Raw genomic sequence first — 14,362 nt, 5'->3', positions numbered from 1 at the left:
AATGTCATCTCAACAGAAAGTTTGACCGAAACTGTTCAAAAGTGACTATTTTAACAAAATTTCTTTTGATGACTAATTTGTAACAAACCATTTTTTCAGTGCTGTAAAGTATAATTAACCTTAAAAAATATGTTCACCAACCAAATTAACGACTGCTAGATTAAAGGCATTAGGTGAATTGGATTCTAGATAGCCTGGCTTTTCCTCAATTGTTCACCACATTTTTCACATGGCCTTTAACAAAGGAAAAAAAATTGAAAATAACATGCTTATATTATATGCATCACTACCACGTGGAACAAACGACATGCCAGCGGACCATGTTCATTGGCATCAATCAATATCATCGATCCCCCATCCTTTTTCGCCAACCAGGCAACCAATGCTATTGCCAACATGTGTGACAGACAGCATACAAATGCTAATGGGCCTGGAAACCCACGGCTCATTCAGAATAGCTGGTACATAAGGCTAGTGGGCCTTCGTGATAATAGATGGCAGATTATTTGCCCTTGACAAGTCACGACAAGGAGCCCGTTCAAACTATGCCGACACACTGTTGATAGGTTAGAGCAACCACAGTGGGTACTTTTTTGTTGGGTCATGAATGAGTATAAAATGTGCTTTATTGGCCCAAAATGAGAATGAATGTGAACAATGATTAAATTTATTATTTTCATTTTGTTAGGTCAAACATGAAAACATGAAATATTATTGACCTCATGGGTCCATTTAACCCAAAAAGCAATACTGGGTATTTGGTGTCAAACTCATTAACAATGGATTTAGTGATTAATAGTACTTTACATTGATACAATACAATTGATAATCCAATTACCAAACACCTAAAACCCTAGAAACAACTCCTCCAATGGATACATTTTCATGTGCTTGAAAGTGAATTTTATGAAAAATTTGGAGTGCTAGAGCTCTACAATGGGTGAAAATGAATACTTGAGAACACTTGAAAATTTTAGAGACACTTGAGATTTGGAGTGTCTTTTAAGTTGTGAATAATACTCACATAAATCAATAAAAATTCGTCATATGTACTGAAGAGAGAAAGAGAGACAAGAGCGAGAAAAAATAGTTGGTAATTGGTGTTATGAAGTGCTTAAAAATGTGTTATCATTATAACAAACACATTTTAATTAGGTTTTAACATTACTATCGAGACATATTAAGTGCTACACAATTTGCTACCATACCATTGGAGATCTCACAATCCCAATCCACAAAAATTGACTTTCGCTTTTTTCTAAAAATCATACTCAGTCTATCAGTTAATCTCTATAATTAATAAGTAATTATTTAGCATTATATGACTCTAACCTCTCCTCGGAAACTCGTCGTCGTTTATCGCTGGAGAGATGTCAATCTCTATCATGTTCTCTTCTTCACCGTAAAACCCCAAAGCACTCTTGTTATGATCTTCCAGTGCTATCTCAATCGAGCTCTCTCTATCTTCCTCTTCCCAACTGAAGCATATTCTCTCCGGTGAGTCCCACTCTGCCGTCTCTGAGAAATCACACTCCGACGAGTTATCCGAGTCTGTTTCTGGATAGTACATCGATAGCGAGGAAGTCCTCTCAATGCCCACGTCCCTGGTCGGATCCTTATGAAGCTCATTAGAATCATCCTCTTCCTCACCTTCGTGTGCCTCGTATATAACCTCTAGGGGCGCCCCAACGTCCCACTCAACAAAGGTTTTCTCGAAATCCGGGTTTGGGGCAAAACCCACCTCATTTTTGGTCTGGCATATGACGCATTCGTGCACTTGGGTTGATTTATCGGGTTTTTCTGCTTCAATGGATTTGTTCTCTCCGTTTTCTCTGTTTTCACTTTGGAGCTTTTGTATTTCACAGATATGGAGGAGCGTCGACAGAAGAATCCCAGTCAAAATGAGCACCGGAGAGAAAGCAACGGTAAAGAAAATTCGAGGAAAGTACAGAATAATCAAAATGTAGAGAGTGATGACGCAAGAGAACAGAGGATCGGACGACACATACGATAAGTGAAAAATGGTTTCCATGACTTCAATACAGAGTAAAGCATAAATATAGTTCAATAACTCCCCCTCCCTTGATCACCCTCACTTCCCGCCATCAAAGGCAAGGACTGATATCATTGATTGGAGTCGATAAAGGAAGCATGGAATGAGGCGTCATAGAAGAGAGAGAGAGAGAGAGAGAGGGTTTAAGTTGTGAGGTTTAGAGATTTTTCGGGTGCGTAAGAGTTGAAGAGGAAGGCATGGAATATTAATAGGGTAGATTGTGGAAGTGCTGGCCAGTGTTGTCTGTTTCAGTGTGGAATTACCAAGATGTCCGACAAAACTACGTTCATTCTAGAAAAGATGTTACGATTTCATCAGATTATCATGGATCCAAACAATCTGATAATTGTGTCCAGATTCGAGGTTTTCAATTAAGCTGTTCCTAACTTCCTACCAACGGAAGGGCAGAATGGGATCCCTGATTAATCACTCAAAATTAACATAGAATTTTGCGATTAATTAGTACATAAAAACAAGAGTCAACGGCCTTTTCCTAACTAATGGATTTTCCCTTAAACGTAGACAACTAATTAGTAATCATAGTTGCATATACAGTTGATCATCCACAAACCCCAGCCAAAATTTCCAACTCTTCAAATTAAGGCCATAGAATATAATGCATTAATCTTCTTCCTTTCACCCCATGCACATGCTGTGTAAAAAGTGTGCTGTGCCCAACAAAAGCCTTTCTACAATCGAATTTTAGCTTTACTTGCAAGAAAATAATGCAGAGTTATAATTGGATTTCAAAGAAACACCAACAGGCCCTCCCTAAAGCTATCATGAGTATAATGCAGGCAGGGGTATGGGTCAAGACAGAATAGAAGTTAAATAGAAGTTCTTAATGTTTTGAGCAAAAAACAAAAGGTGAGAGCCAATATGCTATCTTACTTTTTAGTTTTTCAGTTTCTACGTATTTTTATTGTATACGTAATTAGAGGTTCATCTGGATCTTATACCAGGGTATAAAATGAAGTCCAGAAAGGTGGCTATTAGTTGTGGCAGACAGCGGATCCGCACCATCCATTCAATGCCCCAATGACAAAAAAATGGTGGGGTTGAAAGCCTTGGATGGGATATGAACACGTCGATCCGATTACATGTTTTGGTGCTCACGTGCAAATATATTATGCAGACCCGAGTAACCAATATTTAACCACTGGTCATCCCTAACAATGTTATCCTTCATGGTAGCCTTGGTAGCTATTGAACCGAGTCACATGTATATGACTTACGCTAAGTTTTGCAGAAATTCAAATTTTCTTAAATTCTTAATCTGTTTACCTAGCTATCAACAAATGCTAACCATATTAAAAAGCCTTATTTACCTTCGTGTATATCATCTACATTGGTGCTCAAGTCACAAGTTAAAATAAGGCAATTTGTTTGTCCTTTTCACCTTTACAAACAGCGCAGATGGAGCACTCCCGATGCTTCGAAGCCATGCCAGTGCATCAGAAGTAGCTCTGATGAGGAAGGGGATATCCTCCAGCAGGATGCCTGTATGCAGGACCATTTTCATATAAAGGTCTTGCATTTTGATTTGAAATTCCATAAGGCCGACCTGAGCAGGAGCAGCACACCAACCAAAAATCAAAGACTAGACACAAAATTACAAATTACAATATAATATATATCAGCAATTGGTAATGGGGAAACATGAAACCTCCAAGATAAGAGCAATATTTGAAAACTTGATGTAAACTAGAATCAATGTCTATTTGCAACACTCCCATGACGTCACATCTAAAACTAGGAAAACATGCTTAAATGAGTTGGCAGTTATCTTCTATATTTTTTTTTTTGTGATTAGCAAGTTAAACCAACGTTATTAAAGTTTTACCATGAATATGTATTTTGCAAATAATAAGAGAATAGCTAAAAGGAGCTTTTGGCCTAGTGAGCCGCTCCATAGAATTTCGAACAAGTTCAAGATTTGAATCCGACCACATCTAAAAATTAACTAATAATTAAAATCAATATTTGCTAATTAAAAAAAAAAAGAAAAAGAAAAGAGAGAATAGCTACCATATGGGGTTGAAAGAGGACCAGGTGAGAATGTTGCAGCCCTTGAAGCCTGAATACCGGTTGGGGGAGCTCCCGTGACACTAATTGGTATGGAGTGAACGCTGTATTCAGATGAAGCAGGTCTTGCACTTCCAAAAGGAACATATTCAGCCATACTACTCCTGTAAGGATCAGCACCACCGACGACATTTCTGCCATAGATGTTTGGTCTTATCGATAGGCCAACATCTCCATGTCTCTGGTAAGTGTTAGTTCCACTCCCAGGTATGGGACGGTAACTCTCAGAGTAACCAGCATTGCCTCTTGGAGCAGAACTTCTATAAGTTTCATAAGGAGCAGGTGCCCTGGGTACAGGGGGATTTTGATATCCTCGATAAACAGGAGAATAGGATTCCTTTCTGCAATATGTTGAGTTCACCTGCAATGACTGATACATCAGCTCAAATTTCAGAATTGATTTTTTGACAATGTTAGTGCTTTTCAAAGGTACGACCCAAAGAAAGCCAACAGCACTCAATCTCCATCCCCTTACAAAGATTAAACCATACACCAATAAAATTCACAAAGCCACGCATGATGGGCGAATCTTGTTACCTGATCTGGCGTTTGGTAGTAATGATTCAAAGGAGCTGGAGGTATATGAGATCTTTGCCAATGTCCACTAGAAACTAAACAAATTCATGTCAGGACCATAAACATATAAAAATGAATTATAGCTATAACCCTATAAGGATGCTCAAGTCTCAACTGCAAATGGAACGGACAAAAAACCTGATAAGGCTCCCTCATATTGTGGCAAAGGTCTAGCACCGGAATCAGTAGAACTTTCACCGGAATCAATAGAACTTTCACGAGAATATGGTGAGAAATCATTTGGATTGGGTGCTCTAACTAGGGCACGCTTCATTTCATTCAAGTACCTCTGTGACTCTCCTCTGTCGAGTTCTACGAAGATAACCTTATAACAGAAACAACACATTAAACAAATCTTGTAGCAGGAGCAAAATCCAGCACAGGAAGACAAAAACATCTTATGATTCAAATTATTTACCTTATCAAAAAACTCATCTGAGCCATTCATACCCTTGGTCATCGGCAATACAAAGTTGGCTATAAAAAAAATTAATAGAACATTATTAATCCAATAAAAGTATTACATTAAGTAAATGCCAATCACAAAACTGTGAGAAATATACAAGCAAATTGGATATAATACCTAACATATTGTTCACTGCCTCAGCTGGAACCTCCTTTCCCATTTCTTTAAATCTTTTTTCTGCACGATACTTCAGCTCTTCTGGAGTTGGAAATAACACTATAGCAATCTGGTTTTGTTGTATATCATTGTGAAAAAAGATTAAGAAACTTCGCAAGCGTAAGAATCATTGGCAAAAACATCTATTTACCTTGTGGAAGTTTGCAAATGGTCTCAATTTACGTTTGCGAGCACTCTTGTAAACATTGGTTTGATCAATAATATAATTGCGAGGGGTTCTCGAAGATCTGGCTAACAGAGTATCAAACATTGCATTTGCTCGACTCATCAATCGATCAAAGCGTTCACCATAATTTTTCTTACGCAATAGACCTGGAACCTGGGTAGGAGAGGAAAATGCCTTCTGTCAAGACTTAGATAAAGAAAATAACATTTAATGGTAAGATTTTTATTAATAATAAAAAAATAAATTCACTTGGCCCCAAAAAACTAAGGGGGAAAACGCAATAAAGGAAACTAAGGATTTTCAGCGGAAAAAAAGGGGAGAAAGCTAAGAAGCAAAACAATGAGATACCTTCATTTGATCAAGAATCAAGTTTGTTCCAAGTAACATATAACGTTTCTCAGGATGATCTTTCACCCATTTCTCTGCCCAAGTAGTTTTTCCAGACGCAGGTAACCCCACTAGCATCATAACTTCACAGTCTTTCACATCTGAAAAAACAGGTCCCATAATTCCATGTCCATCATCAACGGCTGATGCCCAAGGTTTGTAGCCTGCTTCAGGAAGAAGTCCTTCTTCAACACTGAACTGCACCATAACCACTACATTTTTCAATAGAATATGTGGAAAGACAGCTAACTCCAAACATTGCTCCTTCAATTGAGGATCAACATCCAATCCAAGACCCTTTGGGCCAGAATCGAATTGCATTGCAGTACCCAACCATTTCCCATTCTTGGAGAATCCCACGGAAGCTAATGGTTTACTTTCAAGATCAACAGCGCAGATAATGGTATCTCCAACTCCAAACTTCTCTCCATAATCAGAAAATCTTCCAGCATTGGAAACTTTGCCAGTGCCTCCAAACCCAAAGCTGTGCTCAGTTTCCCCAAGGTTTCCCACAGCATCATCCCCCCTTGAAATGCCAATACGGCAAACATGTTGCTGATCAAGGGCAGTGTCTTCCATATCAACTACTTGAGCTGAAATAATTTTGCAACTGAAACAATATTTCCCTCCGGTGATCCCGATATTAGCACGAGCACCTGACCAGCAGTAAGCAAATCCCTGCTCGTGAAGCGCAGAGCCTTTACAGCCATTCTCTTCAATATCAAAATCTGGGGAAGGGGAAACAATGCACATCAGGGATCAATGCACTTGGAAAAGATTTTGATTCATACACAAACTAAAGATAATCACTATTCACTCATAAGGGGAAAAAAACATTAAGCATCAGTATATCTTCCATAAGAGAGAAAAGTACAATCCCTTGTGCTAATATAAAACCGGTCAGAGATGCTTTCACATGTCAAATATGGAATTTCCAAATGGTTTGGGAAATTAAAAAAAAAATGTCAATTTTTTTGTGAACTCGCTTGAATTAAATGATTTAACTAGGGTTCATTAGTATCACAAGAAGTTAGAGAATTAATTGAAGAATTAGGCAGTCTACAGTTTCTCGCTTTTGAGGTTCACAAAATGAAAACAAAATAAATCTTATTACACCGTATCTACGCCATGCAAAGAAAAATTGTTCTAATTATTGTCTCATTATATGGTTTACCATTCCCTTCAACAGGCACAAAAACCAATCAAAACAAGATGCTTCATGTTGACATTTGAATCAAATTGAGAGACCTATAGTGTTTCATTATATAGATATCCACACATCAGTTCATCAAAGTGCATCCACTGCTGCTCCACTCTACAGTTGAATTATACACAAAATATTTGACATACTGCCCTTGGCTTTTACGAGGAAGCACAATCTAAAAGATAGATGTCTGATTATAATTTCTTCCACTATAAGCTATCATAAACGAAAAACGTCATAGATATGATTAACGCAGATCATAAATTGTTCATCCACATAAACAACAGGGAAACACACATTCATAGATGAATAGGAACAAAAAAAAACTCACAAAAAATTCTAAAACGGGAAAGATAATGCTACCATGTAAAAGAGGATATAGCAGTAATCGAATTCTAGCAGTCTAGCAGATATACAGATCATCCAAAAATAGTGTATGTGAGATTATTTTTCCAGTACCCCATGCTGAATGCAAATGCGAGTGAAACAAAGAGTGGTAGATATGGCTAACCAAGGTTACAGTCCGCTGGGTTAAGTACCACGCGCTGTTTCTCCGAATTTGGCTTCGCAGAATCAGATGCACCGCCATCTCCATGGATCTTTGACTTCTTGGATGCAGGTTCATCTCCAATTGAGAGCTCGCGCTTCAGGGACGCCATTGTTAAGGTTTCAAAGAATCAAGAGAGCTTTTTGAACGCCGAGAGCGAAAAATTGCAAGCTAAAGTGAGCGAGCATCCGGCTTTTATATTCTGTTCACGAACCGACTTAAGGAGAATTTGGGCTTCTAAATGGGCCAGATCGAGTGAGCATATTGCTCTGGGCTAATCAACGAAAAAACGCCCATGTGCAACAAGAAGCCCAGAAACCCCAGTTTCAACTTTCAACAGAGATTCTCTTCTTGGCAATCTCACAAGTCACAAACTATACAGTCCAACAGCGAGTGGGGGAAAAAAAAAAAAAAACCACCTCCAGAATTGCTTCTGAAATCTGTTACTTCTTGCCAACAATAGGTCACAACATCGGATTAGCCCAATTGGTTATTTTATGAATCGTTTGGTTAAATGAAGTTTTTGCAATATGTGGTCCAGATTCATCTGGTTAGGAACATATATTAAGAAGAAAGCACACCCATAAAGGAATTGAAGAGAAAAATATTCATTTTCTTGTTCTGTTTGTTGGAGCTTGGTTAGGCTGCACTCACCATTTCTTTCATGGTTCATTTCCTTGATTGAACTTAGAAATCGCGTCAGAATTTTGTTCTTTAGGTTGTAATCTTTCTTTGAATTTAATCAATAACAAAAGTAATAACTGTGGTGTTAAAGAACCCAATCACCCTACCATCTGACTCCCCTTTCCATGGCAAGCGCAAAATCCTCTGGTGTCCCTCAAACTAGCATGGAAACCTTTTACTGGTATGCTTTTTTGAGGAAGAACTCATACAATACACGGTCATATCGGACACCGTCCTACATGAGAAACCTCACCAAGCAATTATAGAAAGATATGATAATCTAATACCAATAAACCTCCTCAACTCAATTAACGAAGAAGTAATCTTTCCAAAAGTAATAACCGTGAGAGCTCAAATTGGGGCATCATTGTAGCAACTAAATCAGGGCATAATGGTTATATATCTGGTGTCAACCAAGCTGTTCTTAATTAGATTTCCATCATTTCCATTAAATGCTGTCTCCAATCTCCGCTCAAACATTCTTGCTTCTAGTTTAAGTTAAATACGTGAAATTTGCTATTGCGAAAATTATATTCACATTAATGCCCATCATCATCATACTTGTTCAGTTGTTCGCAATCCATAACATAACTAAACGTTCACAAACTATCAGAAACACCCAGTCATTTCCCAATATGCTTTGTTGAAGATTTTAACTAAAGAACTGTAAATTACAATACAAAAAGGAATGTGCAAAGAAAATAATTGGGAAAAAGGAAACAAAATCTTCGTTTTATTGCACAAAAGGGTATGCAGAAAGAAAACTGTACAACAATCTCAATCTCACTTTTATCAGACCATAAGGGCCAAGAATAGATCGCCCCTTCAATAAATAACCGTGTAATCTCTGTAAAACAAATGTACAATACTTATACCAAAACAAGCCAGAGTGCCAGACACCTCTTCAATGCAAATGTTGAAGAAACCTGGCTTGCAGAGATTCTTCGTGTACAAAATATCTATTAAGCAGATCTCACTCGTCTGCCTACCCTACAGTATCCGTTGTAAATTTGTAATATACACACACAACAAATGCAATCTATTTACATAAATCACTCTGGAGAAGCAAACAAGGCCACTGATATGTCAGCCAAACTCTTCTCGCTAATTTGTGCTCTATGACGCCGGGCTTGCTTTGGAGCATTAGGAGCTTCAGCGTCATCCAATTCGTTCAGATTCTCCTCCAAATCAATTGGATTTCTGAAGGCACGAGTCTTCCTTGGAGTACTATAAGCGAAATGCCATTGCTTTGCAATCAAAGTCTGCAAATCATAAACGCAAATGGTACACGGTCAATAATGGAAACAATTAAAATTCAATTTAATTAACACATCTGGAGTAGTGTACTTACAGCTTCCCTGATTGTTTTAGATACATGAAAAAGCTGCTTCAAATCTCCATGTTCCACACCACAGAGAACCCTAATCTGCAATCCAAAAATAGCAACTCTCAATCACCAGTCATTCAACTAGATTAACAAACAAAATACTGAATACAAGAACAACACATACCAGGATATCTTGAGGTAAGGATTCAAGAGCAGACTTTTCCAAGTCGAAATTCATTTTCTGACTCCGTTGCCTCTTCAACGGAGTTCTGGGAGACGAATCGAGCGATTGCGCTTCAACATCATTCGAAATTACCACTCTCTTCCTCCCGAATCCTCGCGTGTGCTTCACCAATCCGTACCCTAACACCTCATCAGCAGCCGCACTCACTGGCACTGCCCCGCGCTTCGATTTCAGTGCATTGCTTCTCTTTTCCAAAGCCATTTTCCAGAACAAAGCGAAGAATCGGCAAAAACCTACGCAAAAAACCAGAAAAGAAACAAAAATCAGGCTAAATACGAAACCGGTCGCAATATAATCGGAAATCACAGAATCCAGTAACCGAAAATAAATCAAAACTGTATCTAAAAGCACTACCTTTTGAAATTAAGCAAAAAACTGGATTTGAAATACAGATTGCGATAGATGCAGAGAATATATTGTGAAATCTTGGAGTGAGAGAGACAGTATGTAAACCCTAAATTTGAGAGGAACTGTTACTGTAATTGTAAAACGCTTCTCCGGTGAATATATGGAAACAGAGGAACCTGTTCTAACTACAGACTTGCTTTAAAAATGTAAAGTAAATCCCTTATATATCGTGAAAAGATACTAGTGTTTCCTTTTATTTTTTATAAAATAAAATTATATTAAATATCCACGCGTTTTTCGCGAGAGAATACTGGAGAATTCCAAATAAAAAATCTTCGCCCTTTGGCGGTTAAATGTAGTGGCACCTAAAAACTAGCCGTTATGGACAGGTGTCAATAGGGGATATGAGGTAGGAAACAACGTGTGCGCTACCGGGTCATGATGTGGCAAATTTGGTCGGTCCAAGTCGGCTGGCGTCGGTCTTTATCGCCGAAGTTTCTTGTTTAATAGTAGAGTTTGATAGCGTGACGAGACCGTAACTAACGGTCTCCAGTTAGAAGCTAAAATAGTGCCACGTATGTGTGTGAGTCGCTAAAACACGCAAAGGGGAGCAGACGAGCGCTCATAAGTTTAACGACGGTCCAATATTTGTTTTTGAGTAAAGGTTTCTAAACAGGCGGCTTGACGGCAACTTGCAAGTTTACACGTGTTTGTGATTAGATCGGCAGGTCAACTACACGTCAAACTACTGCAGTTTTTAGGCGGGCAAGTAATAGAAATTTCTAGATTTTAAAAAATAAAAATGTCGGTTTTCTCACATGCTTTTTTTTTTTTTTTTCTTTTCCGTTTCCTTCTTATTTTGCTATTATCAAACCATAAATCATAAATGATTTCATAAATTTAGTCTATGGCGAATTAAAGAAATTTTTATTTCCATTTTTTATTTTATATTTACTTTATCTTTCTTTTAATTATAAAATTTAAAACTAATTTGAGTTGTTTATATTTGGCATATGAGTTAATTAAAACTTCAAAATGTGTATTTAGAGGATTGAGGGGACGTCCGGTTCTCTATTTACCGGACTAATGACCGGTATTGAATATAGACCGTTGGATTGATAAAAGCAAATCCAATGGTCCACCTTTTGCCCCTATTTTTACTTCTACGCTCCCCTCTTCACGCAAACAAACATCTCCAAAACTGTTTTGTCCCTCTTTTTCTTCTTCGCCCCTCAATTGTCAGGTTCACCACCTCCGACCGTCTGGCCTTGCACCGGATTCGGCACACCAAAGATCTCCTCAATTCGAAGGGATCCTTCTCTAGCACCACAGTGACAATAGAAGAAAGCTCTTCAACTTATTAATTTTTTCTACTCGATTAATTATCTACAGTATAATTTAATATAAATAAAATTAACAGTAAGTCTTAGAAGAAACCAGTTCTTCGACGGCCATGAAAAAAAGAAAGTCGTCAAAAGAGCATTAAGAGGCCTAATAGCCACAAACAGGAAAGAGTGCAAAAATAGGATGAGAGCTTGTCCCAGCAAGTTATTGGGATTAAAAGTTATTTCACCGGCTTACATCAATGAATGAACATACACGACAACAACATCAAACTCATAATAAGACCATTGATCTTTCACTAGAGGTAGCATAAGAGTCATTACTAGTCTAGTGAGAAGATTTCCTGTAAATTAAAGGGTAAGTTAGGCAAGATTGGCTCAGGAGATGGAGGCACATAATATGGCAAAAATTCTCCGATGGAGGGTGCGGACCCCGAAGGAGAAGGCAGCGTTTCCGTGGTCGGTGTGCCGGAACCGGTGGGTGGTGGGTAGCAGGAGTAACGGCAGACGTCATCGACAATTCAAAATTGAGGGGAAGAAGAGAGGAGGGAGAGAGAAAGAGTGAATAATTTTTGATACTTTCTTTGGTTGAAGAGAGAGAAACGAATAAGAGAAACTTGGGACAAAAACGTGAACCTTTAGATTTGCTTTTATCAATCCAACGGTCTATATTCAGTACCGGTCATTAGTCCGGTAAATAGAGAACCGGACGTCCCCTCAATCCGTATTTAGATGGATTAACCAAAACTAACCTTCTAAATTTAAGAACCCAACTTGGAGATTTTATTTAATAGTGCCTTGATTTTGAATAATCAATTTTTTGGAGAATGGAGAAGTGATTTTTATGGCGTAAATTACAAAAGAAAAAAAAGAAGAGGGTAAGATATTGGATATTTGGATGACATTATCTATTTTAATATCTTATATTTATGATATGAACAAAAGAAAATCTCAGTATTTGGATTGACATCAAGCAAACATCTGTTGATGAGTCCAACTCTGTGTGTTTAAGATCACAATGTACAAATTAAACAAAAGCTTTTTCTTACTTTCTGACATATTTTATTATTGCATTCAGGTTATTATGTAGAAGTTAAAAAACTCCTCCACGTGCAATTGAATAATTCATAAATCTTCCCAACTTCTCCAAAATTGTCTCTACTCCAAACTCTCCAAATGGGTAGTTTGATCGTAGGGGTGGAGATCCTTCTTCTCCACCTCCTCCCCTTGTTTTCTTTATTTCTCGTGGAGGCAATCTTAGTATGCTTGCCGAATAATTCGAGTTCTATGCGTGTTCTACCTGTAGGTTTGGTAATTGACAACATTAGTGCGACAATGAAGAAGAAGAGGATGATGATGGTCGATCTCTTTCGATCTATACCCGAATCTACGTACGTTTTCAGATATGTTTTGATGATGCCTCAAATTGCCATATTTATCTTGGCTACGATTTCAAATTGATAGATCTGGTTCTGCATATGCAAATTTGTTGTTTCAATCCTACCTCAGTGTGAAGACAAGAGTTCTCTATTTGTTTTGAATTGTGTTTTTTTTTTTTCTTCAGTATCGGGTTTTCTACCCAGTGTAGTACCTTCGGTGTCCGTTAGTACCAATAGGGTTTAGTTTTCTTTCGTTTATTGATGGGTCTTATCTTTATGGGTTTTGTCTACCATTGGGTAGAGAAAATTATCACATGATGTGGTCCTCTGTATTGATTCTTAACTAATGCAATCAGGTATTTTGACCTTTCAAAAATGAATTTGAAAACATGTGATTTGAGGATATTGCATGTGACCTGTGAATTTATCATTGAGGTGGAGTTCGATGACTGTGCTTTTGATGGGTGGTTCTTAACTAATGCAATCATGTCTTTTGACCTTTCAAAAAAAATTGTTCGTAAACATGTGATTTGCGGATATTGCATGTGACCCGTGAATTTATCATCGAGGTGAAGTTCGATGACTATACTTTCGATGGGTTCCCTCGTTAAAAAAAAGAAGAAGACAACTATACTTTAAGTATGTAGTTGCACCACAGTCTCAATGGAAGGGGAGGTTTTGCTCACCTAAGTTTGACATCAGTGAAGCAAAACACCATATGCTTTATATTTTTAAACAACAATGTCAGGTATCACAGTAATAATCATCCCAAAAACATCCCAGTAGTATGTGGCACTCATTCATCAGGTGTGATGACATCATAGAAAGGGGATGGGGGCGCTGCAATGTAGATTGCAGCATTTATCTTAAATTGTTGGGATCTTAACTGTCCCTCTTATCCAATGGTGGTAAAGCATGACATCTAAACAAGGATTAAACTTCACTCTAAAAAGGAAATCAGACACTTGGGCTCTCCCTCTTCCCGCTCCCATGATATGTTTTGTTCAATAAATTAGCTCATTTATCTTGTCTGTTGCCTTGCAACGAAGGTGTTGTGGCAAGGATTAGGAAATACTATGGAAGAAGACCATTTTTATCGCGCTTAGTTTTCATATGAGTGACTAAACTTTCTAATATATGGACTTTAAGTGATGATTGAACGTAAATTTGAAGCAATCACTGTATCAAGTAGTTCAAATTTATGGTATGGTACAGTCTTAAATTAGTTTGCGCCCCATACAATGACCACAAAAAAAACATCAAACTGATATCAAGTGTCAGAGCTTCGCCACATCAAAATGAGGAGTTTTCAAGAGTGGTCGCCTATGAAGAGAATCACTCCCGATCGTGGCTCTGCTAACAGCGACGAAGAGGAA

At 37.9% G+C, this 14,362-nt stretch overlaps 2 protein-coding genes across 3 annotated transcripts; both read right to left on the bottom strand.

Moving 5' to 3' along the window:
- Positions 1–3,294: 3,294 nt before the first annotated feature.
- On the bottom strand, positions 3,295–7,895 carry LOC119988245 (heterogeneous nuclear ribonucleoprotein U-like protein 1). Of its 2 annotated transcripts, none has more exons than XM_038833215.1 (9): positions 7,626–7,895; positions 5,872–6,638; positions 5,488–5,676; positions 5,298–5,406; positions 5,133–5,191; positions 4,853–5,039; positions 4,676–4,749; positions 4,082–4,508; positions 3,295–3,617 (listed from the first exon to the last, which is right to left on the bottom strand). In XM_038833215.1, exons 1-9 carry the CDS (start codon positions 7,771–7,773, stop codon positions 3,508–3,510), a joined length of 2,070 nt encoding a protein of 689 aa, XP_038689143.1. In that variant the 5' UTR covers positions 7,774–7,895; the 3' UTR covers positions 3,295–3,507. The 2 variants fall into 2 exon arrangements, with proteins under 2 accessions (XP_038689143.1, XP_038689144.1); XM_038833216.1 differs by having other exon boundaries at positions 4,082–4,499; positions 7,626–7,876.
- Positions 7,896–9,050: 1,155 nt separating this feature from the next.
- On the bottom strand, positions 9,051–10,476 carry LOC119989552 (F-box protein SKIP27). The gene is made up of 4 exons (XM_038835156.1): positions 10,271–10,476; positions 9,857–10,149; positions 9,697–9,771; positions 9,051–9,607 (listed from the first exon to the last, which is right to left on the bottom strand). The coding sequence occupies exons 2-4, from the start codon at positions 10,115–10,117 to the stop codon at positions 9,398–9,400; spliced, it is 546 nt and encodes a 181-aa protein (XP_038691084.1). The 5' UTR covers positions 10,118–10,149; positions 10,271–10,476; the 3' UTR covers positions 9,051–9,397.
- Positions 10,477–14,362: the final 3,886 nt, after the last annotated feature.

Source organism: Tripterygium wilfordii, chromosome 21 (assembly GCF_013401445.1).
Source record: "Tripterygium wilfordii isolate XIE 37 chromosome 21, ASM1340144v1, whole genome shotgun sequence".
NCBI classification, from domain to species: Eukaryota; Viridiplantae; Streptophyta; class Magnoliopsida; order Celastrales; family Celastraceae; genus Tripterygium; species Tripterygium wilfordii.
This window is presented reverse-complemented; position numbering and strand designations above follow the sequence as displayed.